Source organism: Clavelina lepadiformis, chromosome 4 (genome assembly GCF_947623445.1).
Source record: "Clavelina lepadiformis chromosome 4, kaClaLepa1.1, whole genome shotgun sequence".
Lineage (NCBI taxonomy): Eukaryota > Metazoa > Chordata > Ascidiacea > Aplousobranchia > Clavelinidae > Clavelina > Clavelina lepadiformis.
Window position 1 is genome coordinate 4,763,766 of NC_135243.1, and position 15,334 is coordinate 4,779,099.

The window sequence follows — 15,334 nt, forward strand, 5'->3', positions numbered from 1 at the left end:
ACAAATGAATGCGTTTGGTGATATGGCCATGTTTTATACACTGGTGCAGTTTTCGTCTAAAAGTAAAAGGAAATGCTAAACTGTTGGTGTTTCAGGCTTAACTGTTACCGGTAACACTCTTTTTGACTTAGGCCTACATGGTTAAACTCTTGCACTTGAACATATTTTTCATAAAATTTCTTGTTATGTTTTAAAATAGCAAGGTTAGCACAATAACACCGTTATTTTCGTCCACTTCAGCTAATCGCAATAAAATAAACGATACTTCATGATACTAGATACAATTAAATGTTGTAGTTAAGGATTTTCGCCTCTTAAAGAAAGCTTTTAAGCGAAACATCACATGGATAACTCTGTTGTGTTTGTTTTGTGGGATACAATAAAATACGACAACGGCTCTGATGAAAAATGTTTTAAGTCAGCAGAAGATGTACCTTTGATTTATGTTTCTATACATCACCGTCACACCTCGTACAGGAACAGAAAAACTTAAAATATCTAGATCTAACACAGCCTATGGTGTACAATGCACAAAAACCAGAATTTCTAGTTTAACATAATCTACATTTTTCTATATCATTGAAAACACAATCTAAAAGTCACCACAATTCAGTGCTGATTGGATTAAAATTGTGTGTAGTGTTACACATCCACAGTGACCACTTCTTGTCTTTAGGAATAACGTAATTACACTGCAAGCACCTTACACAAAAGGTAAATATAAAAATACAAGGGATCTCAATCTGGTAAAATGCAAATATATGACAGTAACACTACATAAAGTTAACAGCAAGTTGACTTTAGGTTTAGCTGAAGTTCTGTAGCAGCAGTGCGATCATACTGATTCTGACGTCCTGAAAAGTAAAAGCAGGTTTTAGGTTAGGCAAAATTAAATTTTGTTTAAGTTATGTATTTGGTTTGTAATTAGAGCTTAGGAATACCGACCGCTAAAACCACACTACCTTTAAAAATATCATAAAAATAACAAATTTTTAAGTGATTGCGAACTCACTTGCAAGGGCTTCCACATATAAGTGCAAGAATGTCATTTATCCTTTCGTCTGATAGACCATCAAAGCCGTTCTTCACCAGGATAGCATTGTCTTTGTTCTGAGCGATTTCTGCGATGTCCTCTTCTTTTAAACTTCCATTTTCATTCACCACTCCAATCGCCAACACCTAAGCTCAATGTTGAAAAGTCACAAGTTTTAAATAATGTTGTAACACAAGCAGGCATAAAGCTTCTTGACAGTTATTTTCTGCAACATATCCATACCAAGTAAACTGAAATAAAATAAAACATGCAGTGGATACACCGATATTTACTGGAAGTTTTTAGTAATAACAAACAGCAAGAGACGACTTACATTGGCTCCAATTCTTTGAAGTTCTTTAGCTGGAGCTACAACATCATCCTTTGATATACCATCAGTTACAACCAAGACTAGATCAGGGACTGCTTGTCGGTTCCCTGGAGCAGTTAGCATCTTCTCAGCCACATAAGTGAGCGCATTTCCGGTCATCGTTCCTGAAAATGTATCAGTCAATCAAAACCCATGTTTTGTTCTCCCTTGCCAGGTTATATTTCATTCGCTGCTATAAATGTCACAGATAATTCAACAAGCTGACAGTAAATTAGTTACCTGAGCCATCGTATGGCAAGTTGATGATGGCATCTGTTGTGCTTTTTTGTGATGTAAATTGACCAATTTTGATTTCACTACTTTCATCTATCCTTTTATTGTACCTGTATTAGCACAGTAATTGATTAGCCTCAAGCAGGATGGGAAGACACGATAGTGAAAGATACAAGATTAAGGTTTACAATGGTAAAACACCTGATAGCTGCTACCAGCATATCTTCTGTTGAAATGATGAAGTTATCAATGACGTCTTTGATGAAAAAGACGGTTTTGTTCCAATTTTCTTTGCCCACAGAGCTGCTCGAATCCAAGACCAAAAACAAGTCCACTTCAGCATAAGGCGGACACCTCTCTGATTAAAGACATAAAGAATTTTCAGAGCAAATATTTTCACACATTTACGCACCAAGAAACCAATATGAGACAATAACAGGGGAAAAGTGAGTTAAGCCCTTTTGGTCACAAGATGGAAAAATATTGTCTCGTTCACAGGGAAAACACAGTTTTATTTTTAAGTGGAACTTCCATGTTTTACATTGTAAACGTAATAGCACAAAGTATACTGCAGTGTTGTAGATAATCATAGAAGTGACAAGTCAAGGAATTGTTTGCGATTTACACTTCTAGCACAAACTTACTTGCACAGCACGGCTGTTCATGTGTCCACTGGTAAGAATCCATAGCTGGATCATATGAACAAGTTGTCTTGTTTGAACCTAACAGTTCCCATTTGTTACTTCCATCACCACATGTAAAGTCACATTCAGAAAAGGAATAGTTTTCATCACTACAAGCAACGTTCCCTAGAGACAGATTTGCTTGTTTCAGTGAACATGACTCTGCAAAATGCAGAAAAATAAATATGTAAGAGATTGTCTTTTGGAACGTCGATTCTATCCACCAGCAATAAGTTGATTGCTGATCAAATAACTTGTTTACAAAAACAAACCAACTAAAAATAACGAAACAAAAGTAAGTCTAATACTTCACCTTGTTGACAAAACGGTGCTGCTTCTGACCAAATGAAGTTTTCTTGGCAAACAGTAGCTTGAGCGCCAACTCTAAAATAACCTTCATCACAAGTGAAACTGCACGAGGAACTGTAAAAATTTTCATTTGTGCAACTTGAAACACCATTGGCCACAACAACATCATTCCTTGGGCATGTTACTGTAAATTACAGAAAAAAAAACTTGATCATATAACTTTATATGAGTTGAAGCTGTGTGGACATTCAATAAGGTTGCGAGAAAGCCAAAAATTTACAGAAGCTTTTCGAGATTTGTTTTTTTAATCGTAACATTATGGCTTGCCAAAATGAAATTTTATGCACCTTTTCCACCACAAGTGAGTGGTTATTTCATGAATTGTTTAAATAGCCTGCAGTTTGTATCATATTACATTGTAGGCCTTCTGTATAATGTTGTTTTTTGCCAAAATACCAAAATTTTTACCACATAATGTTTGGTATGGCAAATTATATGAGAGCAATACAGCATTAAGGTCAAATTCTGCGGTAAAGCTGTAACCAAAATTAGTGTGATATATATTATTGCCATTTTTGGTGTCTTTGGATCCAAAAACACAAATTCTCTAAGTGGAAACAACAACAGAGTTTTGAACAAAACAAAAAAGTACATACCCCATTTACAAAATTACATAAAACAATAACACCTACTTGCTTCACATGCAGGTGGTGGATTAGACCAAAACCCATCTTCTTGGCAAGTGCTAGTACGAGAACCAACCAGGTAATAGCCCTCATAACATAGGTAGGTGCACACAGATGCGTAGAAATTTTCTTCACTACAAACTGATTCTCCATTCAAAAGTTGTTGACTTGGAGTCACATCACATGCAACTAGAGCAGGAAAGTTTTTAACAACCAGAAAGTAGGCGGAATAAACTGGTAAAATTATGTTGTTAAGCAAAGATAAATATGAATTAGCTTAATCATCTAAAATCGCCATGTCAAAATATAATAGCCTATACTGTATTAAAGTTGGTTTTATTATATAAGTTTTATTTTTCATTTGAGAGTTTTTCTGCAGGTGCAACAACGGCCAGTTGATTCAATCAATCAAGTAAGAATCGATAACAACTAACAAGCTTCATCCCACCTTTGGTGCAGGATGGTTTTAAATTTGACCACTTTCCATTGGCTTGGCACACGACATCCGGGACACCATCAAGTCGGTAATCTTGGTCACATTCATATTCGCACACTGATCCAATTAAACCTTTATCACCACAGAGTACTTTTCCATTCTCCAATGTCGAGACAGCAATGAAATCACAACTGCCTAGAAATCAAAAAATAGTAAGTAAGTTAAATACTAATGTTAATAAATTGCATATTAATAAATAATCTACCAAATAATGGCAAAGATAAGTCAAACAGCAACTTCTTGAATATAGAGTCTATGGCCAGAACTTAAACCATGTTTAGCATAATCACGAGTGAGGGCTTTAATGCAAGCAGAAGGAGCATTTTTCCTTTTCAACATTGTGTTCATAACTGACACAATATATTTATGCAGTGTAATAGTGTGTGCATGAATATCTGGAACAGCTGTTGGCCTACTATTGTCAAGAGTATTAGCTGGCTGCAAATGTATGGGCCATTCAAAATAACCATTGACTTTAAACTATGGCTTCAAAACTTAATCCATCAAACCACATTTACAACGTTTTGTGCATACAATACATTTATTTGTAATTGCACAAAAACGCATGATTGCCTTCCAAAAGAACATAAAAAGTGCTCTATAACGTTACTATCAGTAAACGAATGGTTGATGACTCTCATGAGCTATGTGCGTGGATGTGAGATGAGAATTGCAACAAACAACGCTTAGTACAGTAAACCACTCAGCCCTATATTATTACTTTGTACGCATTATATGAACACAGTTTAACACATACAAATAAACATGAAAAAGCTTTCAGGCGAGGAAAAAGCTGCATCTTAACAACAATATTTCACTTTGCATATCGGTCCAGTCTATTGGGGGAAAGACATTGTCTCTATTAAGAAATATCAGAAATTTACACAATTTTTAGATAAGAAAGTCCTGCTTCGAAAATTTGCAATTTTTTTATTCTTCGACTTGGTAATTACTACTGCGAGGAATTCCCGATTTTAGGAAACCCGCAACTATAGACATTACATTAATCGTTGGCTTGCCCATGTTAGGCGAGCAGATAATAAACAAAAAAGCTACATTTCAATCTTTAGTTCGTGTTTGTATAAATACGAAAAATACTTTTCATAAACGAATCATAATAAGGAAATGACGGAGGTGCATTTTTTGCCTGATGTTTATATTTTTCATTCTTTCTACACACTACAGTCCACAGCAGTGCTCTTCAACATTTTTTGTAAAATCACCCCTTTTTCGGAGTTCTGGGTCAAAATCGCCCCTATGATTATTTTTCTACGAATATATTGGCTTCTTGCGACGTACAATATGCTTTGAAATTATCACAAAAAAAAGAATAATCAGAAACAAAGCCAGTATGACCTTATGCAATAATAGCGCGGTAAATAACAGATATATAATTATAAAATCATAACTTGGAAGGCAATGATAATAGTGGCTTTCACCCACTTAAAAACTAAAATCGCCCCGCAACTTCAAAAATTGTCATAATTGATGGACAATATTGGCGATGGACAATACTGCCCCCTGGGGGGCGATTTCACCCCCGTTGAATAACCCTGGTCTACAGCATTGAAGTTGTAGCTGCTATAACTAGGGTTGCCATACGTCCGGATTTCCCAGGACATGTCCGGAATTTTAGTGTTCAAACTGCGTCCGGGGGGAAATGCTAAAATATGCTTAAATGTCTGGAATTTTTTTAAATTGTTTGTTGCGTTACGGGTAATAATTTCATTGTTACGTCATAAACGACAATACAGCGCTCTATTTGGGATACAATCATACATGGATGAGTGGAGCTGGACTAGTAGCTGAAGGCCTTATATCTTGGTCGATATTGCAAAATTTAGAACATGGCTGAAACGATAAGAGCTTATATTTGCTGAAGAAAATTATAAAGCAGTGAAAGCAGTAGAAAAATAGCGCAACAACAAGTCTGTTGCAGACCAAATGACAATACCAAGGAAATTGTCGTTTGTTTAATGCTTAATGATTTCGAAGTGAGGCGCGGGTTTTGTTCGCACCGTCAAGGTGGGGCGCCTCTCCATAAGTTTTAGAACCCCTGTTCTAGTTGAAGATGCGAGCCGAATATGTTAAGTGCTAAGATTTAATTTTGTTTTGTTTGTTTTGTAATTTAATTTGTAATTTTGAGATCACCAGAGGTCAAATCAGAGATGGCCCAATAGCCTAGTGAATTCACGACACTATATTCAAAAATCCACTCTGGTATACAATGGATAGGCAAAGCATTGCTAGTGTGACGTCATATTGACAGACAATGTGTTCATACCTCATTTTAAAAACTGCTAGTGGGCACTAAAGAGTGTCCGGATTTTAGGCCACGAAAATATGGTAACCCTACAGTATAACCTAACTCCTGCTTGTCTGTGAAAGTTTGAATTACTTGGTTTAAAAAATGAGCATTCTAATTTTTTTTTTCTGTTTTGAGTTTAGTGGCCGTGCTCACCAACAAAACAATTAATAAGTTACACTAATTATTTTCATCCACGTTTTAAGCTTTCATGGTTTGTCACTTTTTCTCATGCACAAGCACATATGCTAATATCAACCAGCAGTATTTCTCATTTTCCCCGCGCCAATGACAAAATTAAAATTAAGGGATTTGTAGAATGGGGCCTGGCAGACGTCACTATAAAGAAAAGAGTAAATAAATGCTTAGAGGGAGCAATGTGTCAAAATCGGCAGTTCTAAACTACCGGTACCATTTTGTTAACTATAACTTTTCGCGAGCGGATTTTGTGTTAATTCATCTAAGACTCCATTAAATTGACTTGTGGAGGATTTCACACCCAAAAACCTTACTATTAGTGTAAAGGTTTTTAGAACACGCTTACCTTGCTCACAGGTGGGGAAAGCTCCGCTCCACCGTTGATTTAAATTACAAGTAATTTCGCCAGATCCAATTAATTGGTAACCAACATTACAGCTGAAGGCACATCGCGAGCCAGCTTGATTACCGTCGCTGCATGAAACTTGACCGTAAGAGGGCGCGTTTGGTTCCGCTTCACCGCAGATGGACACTGAAATATAACAACTTAGGGAGGTTGTTGTTTAAAATGTGGGCGCTAATATTACAACTAAAAAGTTTAAAAAAACTACCTACACGGTTCTATAGGTTTTTTACAAATCTAAAAACGTAAATTATGCAAAAAAATCTTATGGAGTATAGCAATGAAGCCAACAGCTTAAATAGAATAGGTCATATTGAACTTACATTTACAAACAGGAAACGCATTTTCCCAGACTAGTCCACTTGGTGATCTAATGCACTGTGTTTCTGCGGATCCAATCATGTTGTAACCTTGTTTGCATTGAAAGCTGAAAAATAAACTTAGATAGCTTAAGCCTAAGCCAAAGTTTTTCCGAGCAAAAAGTCGGAAATTTGCTAAAATTTGTAAACTACTTGCAAATGCATTAAAATGTATGCTAAGTGTGTTTAATTTACCTGCAAATGCTATCTTCAAAGTCCATGTTACTACAAAGAGCGTTGCTGTTATCGACTTGAGCGATAGGTGGACACCTGGGATTCTCTGCAGATAAACCGAATATTACAATCATTTTGTTCAAGTTCAAGTTCCATTAAACTTGAAACATTAAACATTCAACGAAAAACGTTACTCCAATGGTCAACAAAAGCAACTAGCCTAAACACCTTGGACTAACGCGACTCTTACCATCACATGGCAATGCTTGTTGGTTGCACAAATCGTCCTCACAGCAGCATCTGCATACGCTGTTGTTCTGGTGCTGTGGGTTGCACTGGAAAGGGTCCCAGGCCGGTCTGTTGTTCTGTTCTTGATTGTTTTTGCAGGCCAGAGATTGCTTGCAGCGTTTCGTAATGGTGAATTTTGTCTCGCTGATGCGTACTTCGTTTTGACAAGAAAGCTGAAAAAAGGGAACAAGTTTAACAAATAAGCCTGGAAGATATAAAAGATACCATTATAGATACAATAGACAAATATAAAATCTATTGTCTTATCAAGTACTTTTACCTCGTTGCTCTTACATTCCACAATTTCACCTTTCTCGTTGCATTCATCATTCGAAGTTGCACCCAAACAGGTAAAACAACGCAAGCCTGAAAATCGAAAGGGTTAAAGAACAAGTAGGCCTATGTACTGTAAAATGTACATCTATGTTGAAACAACTGTAAATTATATATAGCCCACATAAAGCAATAACAATAACAATTAATGTGCTATGTATACATTACTCAACATCAATGAAATCTTTACAAGAAAAATACCTGCGCTGGCTTGAAAGAATATTGCAAAATAAGCAATGAGGACAGGGTGGGTCTTCATCTTCGTATCCTTTGACTGGTTGCCATATGTTATGTTCTAGCTGCCCTTTATATTCGATTTTCGTCAGCATGGTTTTACCGTTAGGACTGCTCGTAACAGGTAAACTGTAGTTACTGTTTATTGTTCCTTTATCTTGGCGTAATAAAGTTAAACGCTGCCATAACTTTTCAAAACAAACGGTTAAGTTAAACTAGTTAAAGTAAAAAAGATTTGCTAACGTTTTCCTTCACATGTCGTATACTTCAGCAGATGATGCCGCCCACAATTTTCTGCGTAACAGCTGCGCCATTATGACGAAATAAACTACCGATAAACCTGCAGTTTGTTTTTATGGTGTCCGGTTGCTACAGAACTAACTGGCATTTCAAGAGCTTTTTAAAACAAAAATTGCCGACTGTTACAGCAAATTGCTGACATCCCAGTTGTAAGGTCTAGTCGGAAAAGATGTAAAAGCCCATAAAGCGGCATATAATAGTAGCAATAAAGTGGTTAAAAATTATTTTTAAGGCAAATTTAAGTAAGTGAATGCGTTTGAATATCATCTCAGATACTGGTTTTTTGATTTTTATTTGTTGATGCAATGCTAGTTTTTACAACAAAAAAAGTCAAGAAATATTAAATTATTTATTCAAAGTATTGTAAGGTCATTTTTTATCTTTAAAGCGATTGACCAAATTAAATCTGATTACCACTATCTTGCTTTTTATTATCATTTTACACTTTCACACACACTTTTACACTATCTTGCATGGTTTTAAGCTCTTTGGGCTTTACCACCTTTTCTCGTTCATTGGTTGTTGGTGCTCTGTGTTGAGTTATAAGTTATAACAATCGTATTTTTTGATTTGCAAGGTTGATGGTAAAAAATTAACAGAGCGATACAATGCTTTAATGTTACATCGAGTTGCAAGTAGCAATGTCCAACATCCTTTGTACGATAAATATGAGCTGAAATCCCATTAAATTGTTACCATAAAAAAGTTTTTATTTTTGCATTTAAAGCCAAATCGAACAATTATTTTCAGCATTCCAGGCCATTCAAAAACAAGAAGAGTCGCTTACACGTAGTATATGTCAATACACCGTCGACAGTAGATGACGCTGTTGAGCTAATAAATTCGAGAATAGATAAAACAGTTCTTCTGTTGTTAGGCATTAAAGTGACTTCTTGCTCAACTCGTATGTGAAGTTAATATATGCCTGCAGATAAATGCACTAAGAGTACTTCTTTTGTGACAATTATGTGTAAGCTTATAGGTAATTGGGTTGTTTTATTAAAAAGAAATGTCTTGTCGATGACCTTTCCCGGACTGAAAAGCGATTGAGAGCGTATTTTGTTACTGCACTAACGTTAGCTCATTTGGCGAACGTCAATAGAGATTAATAAAGGATTTGAAATACACTGGCAAAAATAACATCAAACAAATATTCCGGGAAATTGCCTGTATGCTTGCGATCTTTTGCTACTTCGCGTTGTAAAGTTAGAACACACTTGCGATGTCGTATTTTTTCGGTAACCAAAAAGATTTGGACCGTGGCTTTACTTCAATTTGAAAGAATGTTAATTTTACTGAACTTTAAAGAATGTTGGGGTGCTGCGCGTGAGAAACACGTCATGACACAGACGAATGATAAAGTTCTACTTAGTGACGTGGCAGCTATGAAAGTTGGTTGAAGAATTTTAGTTCAAGCTAATATTGCAAAAAGAGATGTTTCCCTTTAATAACTGCCACATTGTTACGCGCATAATTTTCTGCTTTAAAATGACTTCTAAGAAACAACAGAATTGATTTGAAATAATAACTGACAACAAACAAGTGTTTATCTTAACCAAAACGCACTCACACCAACTTGGAAAGATATAAGATTGTTTCTTGCTACAGTTTTAACTTGTATTGAAACGTTACAGGTCAGGTAGCAATCCAGACTTTTGCGCTGTTCCAAAGTTTGATAAAACGTGTTACATGCAGGTAAGGATTAATAGAGTGAAACATTGAACGTCACATTCTGTTCATAGTCTACAGAAATGCGCTTGATGTACTGAATTTGTTGTATGGATGAGTGAGTTTCATATGGCGACCGCTAAACGTCACCAGGTACTTTCGTATTTCGCCCCAAGCATGTCTAACTACTAACATTCTGTGCCAGCGGTAAGACACGAACAATTAGTCTTACACAGTTGTTTATATATAACCATCTGTTCGACTGTCGGTGTAGCTCTTTGTGATTTACCACTTGTGACCATACACGTGTACATACATACTCGTATTTGGCCGCAGGCACGGAAAGCCATGTTTCAATAAGTCGTTAAACCTCGTTCAACCACATGTCTTAAAAAAATCAAACGAAATTGTCAATCAAATGAAAACTATCTACTACCGTAAACATTACACGTCTCGGAGCATTGAGTTTGACAGCATAATTACTTTGGTTTTTAATCATTTGACATTAAGTGCCTTGATCTTTCATTGCGTTATCAAATAAAAATACGTGTTTGGCTTTCGTGCTTACCCTTCACAGTGATTAAGAGTTACCTCAATCGTTTTCCTATGCGCATTATCATCTCCACGCAGCACGCAATTACTGCATACAATGAACTGATAGCTTCTAAGCGTAGCTCAGTACTTGGTGCATATCGAAAATTAGACGGGAAATTCCAGCTATGTTTTCCAACGACACCGGATGTGTTGTGTAGCGCTCCTATTTTGAATGTTACTTGGTAACTTCCACTGTGTCTTTGAATGATATGTCGTTGGTTACACACGAAATCATCCAATTCTTGTCTTCTATTTTACATAACGGCTAAGACACTTCTTTACAATGCGGAACGTTTAACGATGAAAGAAAATGAGGAATAAATACAGACACGAGAGTTTTACGTTTAATACAAGATTGCAGCAAGAGATAAAAATAGAGCGGCAAGCCACTACCACCATCGCCAAACATGGCTAAAATTGTATCAAAAACTTAACTAAATCAGTTTGTTGGAAGTGGACTGGATACCAATAAAGTAAAACATTTAACTTAAAAGGCCTTTGATTTTGTACACTTCCAACATGAGTTCTTTGAGATAGTCAATCTCTCGACTGATCTGGGTCACTTTGTCTCGAAGTGACTTGTTTTTTCCATCAAGTTGAGACAACTCAGTGTCACGATCCTGCTGTTCTAGTCGTTTTTTTTCCCGGTATCGTGTGGCGGCGTTTTTGTTCTGGTCACGCTTGCGCTGTTTGCGCTCCTGCGTCGTGTTTACTTTGCTCTTTCGGCCGCATTTGTGGGGTCGAAACTCCGGGGAACTGGGAACAGAAGACACGGGAGAAGATGCCAACGATTCAAGCGACGACGTTGACAGCACATCATCCGAGCACATAAGCTCGCGTAGTTCGGTTGTTCTCGGCACCTCAGTTGCTTTTGGCAAACTAAGCTTTGAATGCAGTGGTGCCGCTTTTGGGATGAACGTCTGTTGCACCGGCACGTCAACGCGGTGAACGAAAGTATCCTGCTCAGCTGTTAGCAAGCTTTCCAGCGTAAGGTCGGCACCACTAATTAACGCATCTTGTATAATGTTAGATTGGTCGTCCGAACAAATTTCAGGGCTAGAAACTATTGTAATACCGAGCTGTTCCAACAGTTCATCGGTGTTATCAAAATTAATGGACGATGACGTAACATTCGCTTGTGGGATTGTATCGTCATATGCTGCTACGTAAGAGGGTGACGCACTCTCAATATATGAGCCGGAACCGGACAAATCGCTTTGAGGTGAACCGACCCCAGAGTCTATGCTGCTTGCAGGTGAAAGCGGTTGCCCAAGCTTGTTTAATGGCGTTTTTACATCTAGTCCTTGGTTGGATAAAGCAAAGCTATGAAAGTCATCATCTACAAGATCTTGTAAAGCGCTTATGACAACCTGGTTGCTATTGTCTAAAGCTGGCAAACCTGCAATTAACAGCTTGGTTTAGTTCCTGGTTAAAAACTTTTTGACTAACAATGTTAATGCTACAGTTAAACAACACAAAACTTACTCATGTCAAAATCAAGAAAGCTATCTTGAAATACATCACACGACGCCTTCGGCGCGGTGTGCATAAATCCGGCAGAGCTAAACTCCACCTTATCTTGAACGAGCCCCCCTTCAGGTACCCAGGACTGGGTTCCTGCCTCCTCCAGCAAGTTCCCCCCGAACAAGCTGGGCACTTCGGAATAATACATCGATTCCATATATTCTGTGGATATCCTCTATTGAGCCTAGTAAATGGCTATGGAAAGCGGAGTCTTCGTAAAACAATTCATGGTGCAAGGGTCTAAATACAAAATAGCGGCTTAGAGCCAAATAATACAGCAATAGCACACTAAGGCAGGAATAGGGATGTACATTCTAGAATAACAAATCGTAAAGAAATTAATCTCATAAGATTCAAATCTAATTTTCATATTTTTTCCAAATCTTAAGAACTGGTTTTATTTTATGATTAAAAGTTTTCATTGGCACATGCAGGAAATAGAGTTGTCGATTGTTATTTCATGTTTCAATACCATGTGGTGGGTGAGTTAGTCGTCATGAATTAAACGGTATATTATTATGTCAATTTGACAACTTTGTAAACTTGCTTAAACAATAATAGTTTTGTGAGCTTATTGCAAATTCAAATTAAAAGCACTGCTGGTGCTAAATATGTTTTGACTTAAATGCTATTTTAGAATAGGATTGGAAATTCTGGGTCCGGAACAAAAACAGTCTAGAATAGTGAATTATTCTGTATCGTACATCCCTAAGCAAGAAACCTATTTGCAGTAACAAATTCCAACCATTTTACACAAAGCTCGACAAACGTTGTCTATGCTTAAGGGTAGTTAAATTATGACAGTTTTTTAGCAAAATAACGCAATTAAACAATCAACAACCCATTAAAAATACACCGGTTACTTTCTGATAGGCCTGCTAGCATTGAAAAATACATAACAACGCAGTGGGCCTACCAGTAGCTATTCGAGTATGGCTTTCCAAACCTAAACATTACGTAAAACGTAGGCCTAACAGGTAACAGCTACAATAATGCAAAAGTTACTTACTCCATGCTGGTGCACGGTGAAGGTACAAACGCAGGCATCGCGGTGCTAGTCAGTGAGCCATCCTGGCCCAAAATTATACTCAAAAAATAACGACGTCTTCCTTGGAAACAATTTGAGAGAAATGAAACCAGGCGACTTGATAGCGTGTTGCTTCGAAACGAGTGTTACAAAACAGTTAATGATAAGTATTCATCCGCTGATTTAATTTCGTTGTCTGTTCAACTTTTTAAAATCTTAACGGTATAGTTGTTTAAAAAGATGTGCTTATATGAAACATTTTAATATGATAGTTTAAAAGAAATGTTTTCTTTTACAAAAAAATACATAAATTGGTATTTATATATAGTGGTGGAGCAACATTAAGATTCTTGGCTGATGCAAGAATCGTGAAAATCATGCGTCGAGCGCGTGATCACTACGTCAAAACATCATGAATGGACCAAAGGGAGTTTTGGAGGCTCGCTTGTCATTGGAGACACAAGTAGGGAGGAACTTATATTGACAACGATTGAGATGTCAACTCAGCGACTGCTCACAAACACGAGTGAATGTAGTTGCTTTACTGTGCTTTGTTGGTATAATGAGCCATATCCGCATTCCAAAAACGAGCCAATGTACACAATTGTACCCTCGAGGCATCGATGACGTCAAAAAATCGTCCTTGATACGTCCTACTTTCAGATGTCCTTTATGACATCATGGCGACGCAGCAAATCTATTAGCGGACACGATAAAAGTTTTTGGCAAATAGGGCAGTCATAAGTTGTAGCAATAAATTCCCGAACCGCAAGCGGTCACAAGACACGTAAATAAGACAAAGCGATAACAGTTGTAACGGTAAAGTGACTTTCTTTTTGACTGTGTACTTTGTACCGTGTTTGCTTTTGAACAATAACGGTCTACGATGAATCAAGCCTTTACTGCTTTTTTATTTCCAACAGCCATTTGCTTGACTACATTACAGTTGACGAAAGTTTACTATTTTAGAGACTATCTCATAATTGTGACCACTTTGTATATTGTTTTCGGAACACTGCGTAAATGACCAAATAAAATGTTCATAATTATGCCATAAAACATAACAGAAATATGCGTTACAAAAACTAATTGCTGTATAGCACAAGGGTGTCCAAACTACCGCCCGCGGTTCAGCTGCGGCCCGGTATCTGTTTATTATTGGCCAGCGACCATCAACGAGCTTACAAGTAACTTCATACCGAAGATAAAGAAATACAAAACAACTGTTGGAAGTTTAAGTCTAACAAACTTTATTTCAATCTGGTTTACATAAAAGTGTTCAATTTCAAACTATTCAGGTGCAAATTATTTTTTCAAGCATTTAGTGTTAATTATGAACTTGCATTCGTTAATTGTAAGGTGAACTAAATTGCGGGACATTAGTGAGCAGATATTGCGTCAAAATTTAAAAACTATGTATCACAAGAACTTTACAATCCTGTCATTTCTTATGGTCCCACCTGTAACGAGACCCTGTAGTCAGTAGTGCCTGTACACTGTCCTGCTACGTGTTACATCAAACAAGGTAGAACCAAAGGAACTTTTCGAATGCACGTACATAAACCGAAAATCTTCATTGTTATGTAACTAAAAATCAAAATATCATGAGAACCAGAATGACTGACAAGCATTTATGACATGTGACGTCTTCGCGTCGCATTACTGCACTCACGAAGAACGTTGAAATATTGCCATCGTTAATCCGTCCATTTTGCATTTCATTAGATTAAAAGTCCTAATGCTTTTTACTTTATATAGGGCGGGGCAGCGTAAACGTTGCGTTTGTGGTACCTGTTAGAGTTGTAGGGGCAGGCTGGTTGCTACAGTTGTGTGACTTTTTATAGCCTTGACGATATTTTTCTAGGCCTATTATTTAACATTTTTAATTAGAAAATTAATTCTGCCGCCAATTTACTGCGTTGTTGGCAAGCAGTGATCTTCACGCGTAGTGAGTGGCCCGGACACTGGTTAACTTTTCAGCACATGGCCCTCAGTGGAAAAAGTTTGGCCAACCCTGGTATAGCTGTTACTGGTAGCTCATGATTAGCTATGGACGGTATATTACGCTGTCCTGTTAAAATTACAGCTTCTCATGACTGTGCCTGACGTCAAAGAT

At 37.1% G+C, this 15,334-nt stretch overlaps 2 protein-coding genes across 2 annotated transcripts; both read right to left on the reverse strand.

Annotated features, from left to right (window-relative positions):
- Window positions 1-162: 162 nt before the first annotated feature.
- On the reverse strand, window positions 163-8,209 carry LOC143452860 (E-selectin-like). The gene is made up of 15 exons (XM_076953995.1): window positions 8,073-8,209; window positions 7,819-7,904; window positions 7,501-7,711; window positions 7,272-7,356; window positions 7,041-7,144; window positions 6,661-6,846; window positions 3,764-3,946; window positions 3,322-3,504; window positions 2,634-2,813; window positions 2,282-2,482; window positions 1,839-1,995; window positions 1,644-1,747; window positions 1,368-1,528; window positions 1,013-1,179; window positions 163-854 (listed from the first exon to the last, which is right to left on the reverse strand). The coding sequence occupies exons 1-15, from the start codon at window positions 8,128-8,130 to the stop codon at window positions 836-838; spliced, it is 2,085 nt and encodes a 694-aa protein (XP_076810110.1). The 5' UTR covers window positions 8,131-8,209; the 3' UTR covers window positions 163-835.
- A 2,692-nt stretch (window positions 8,210-10,901) lies between these two features.
- LOC143452589 (uncharacterized) lies at window positions 10,902-13,362 on the reverse strand. The gene is made up of 3 exons (XM_076953619.1): window positions 13,201-13,362; window positions 12,153-12,431; window positions 10,902-12,066 (listed from the first exon to the last, which is right to left on the reverse strand). Exons 2-3 carry the CDS (start codon window positions 12,346-12,348, stop codon window positions 11,150-11,152), a joined length of 1,113 nt encoding a protein of 370 aa, XP_076809734.1. The 5' UTR covers window positions 12,349-12,431; window positions 13,201-13,362; the 3' UTR covers window positions 10,902-11,149.
- Between the last annotated feature and the right edge of the window lie 1,972 nt (window positions 13,363-15,334).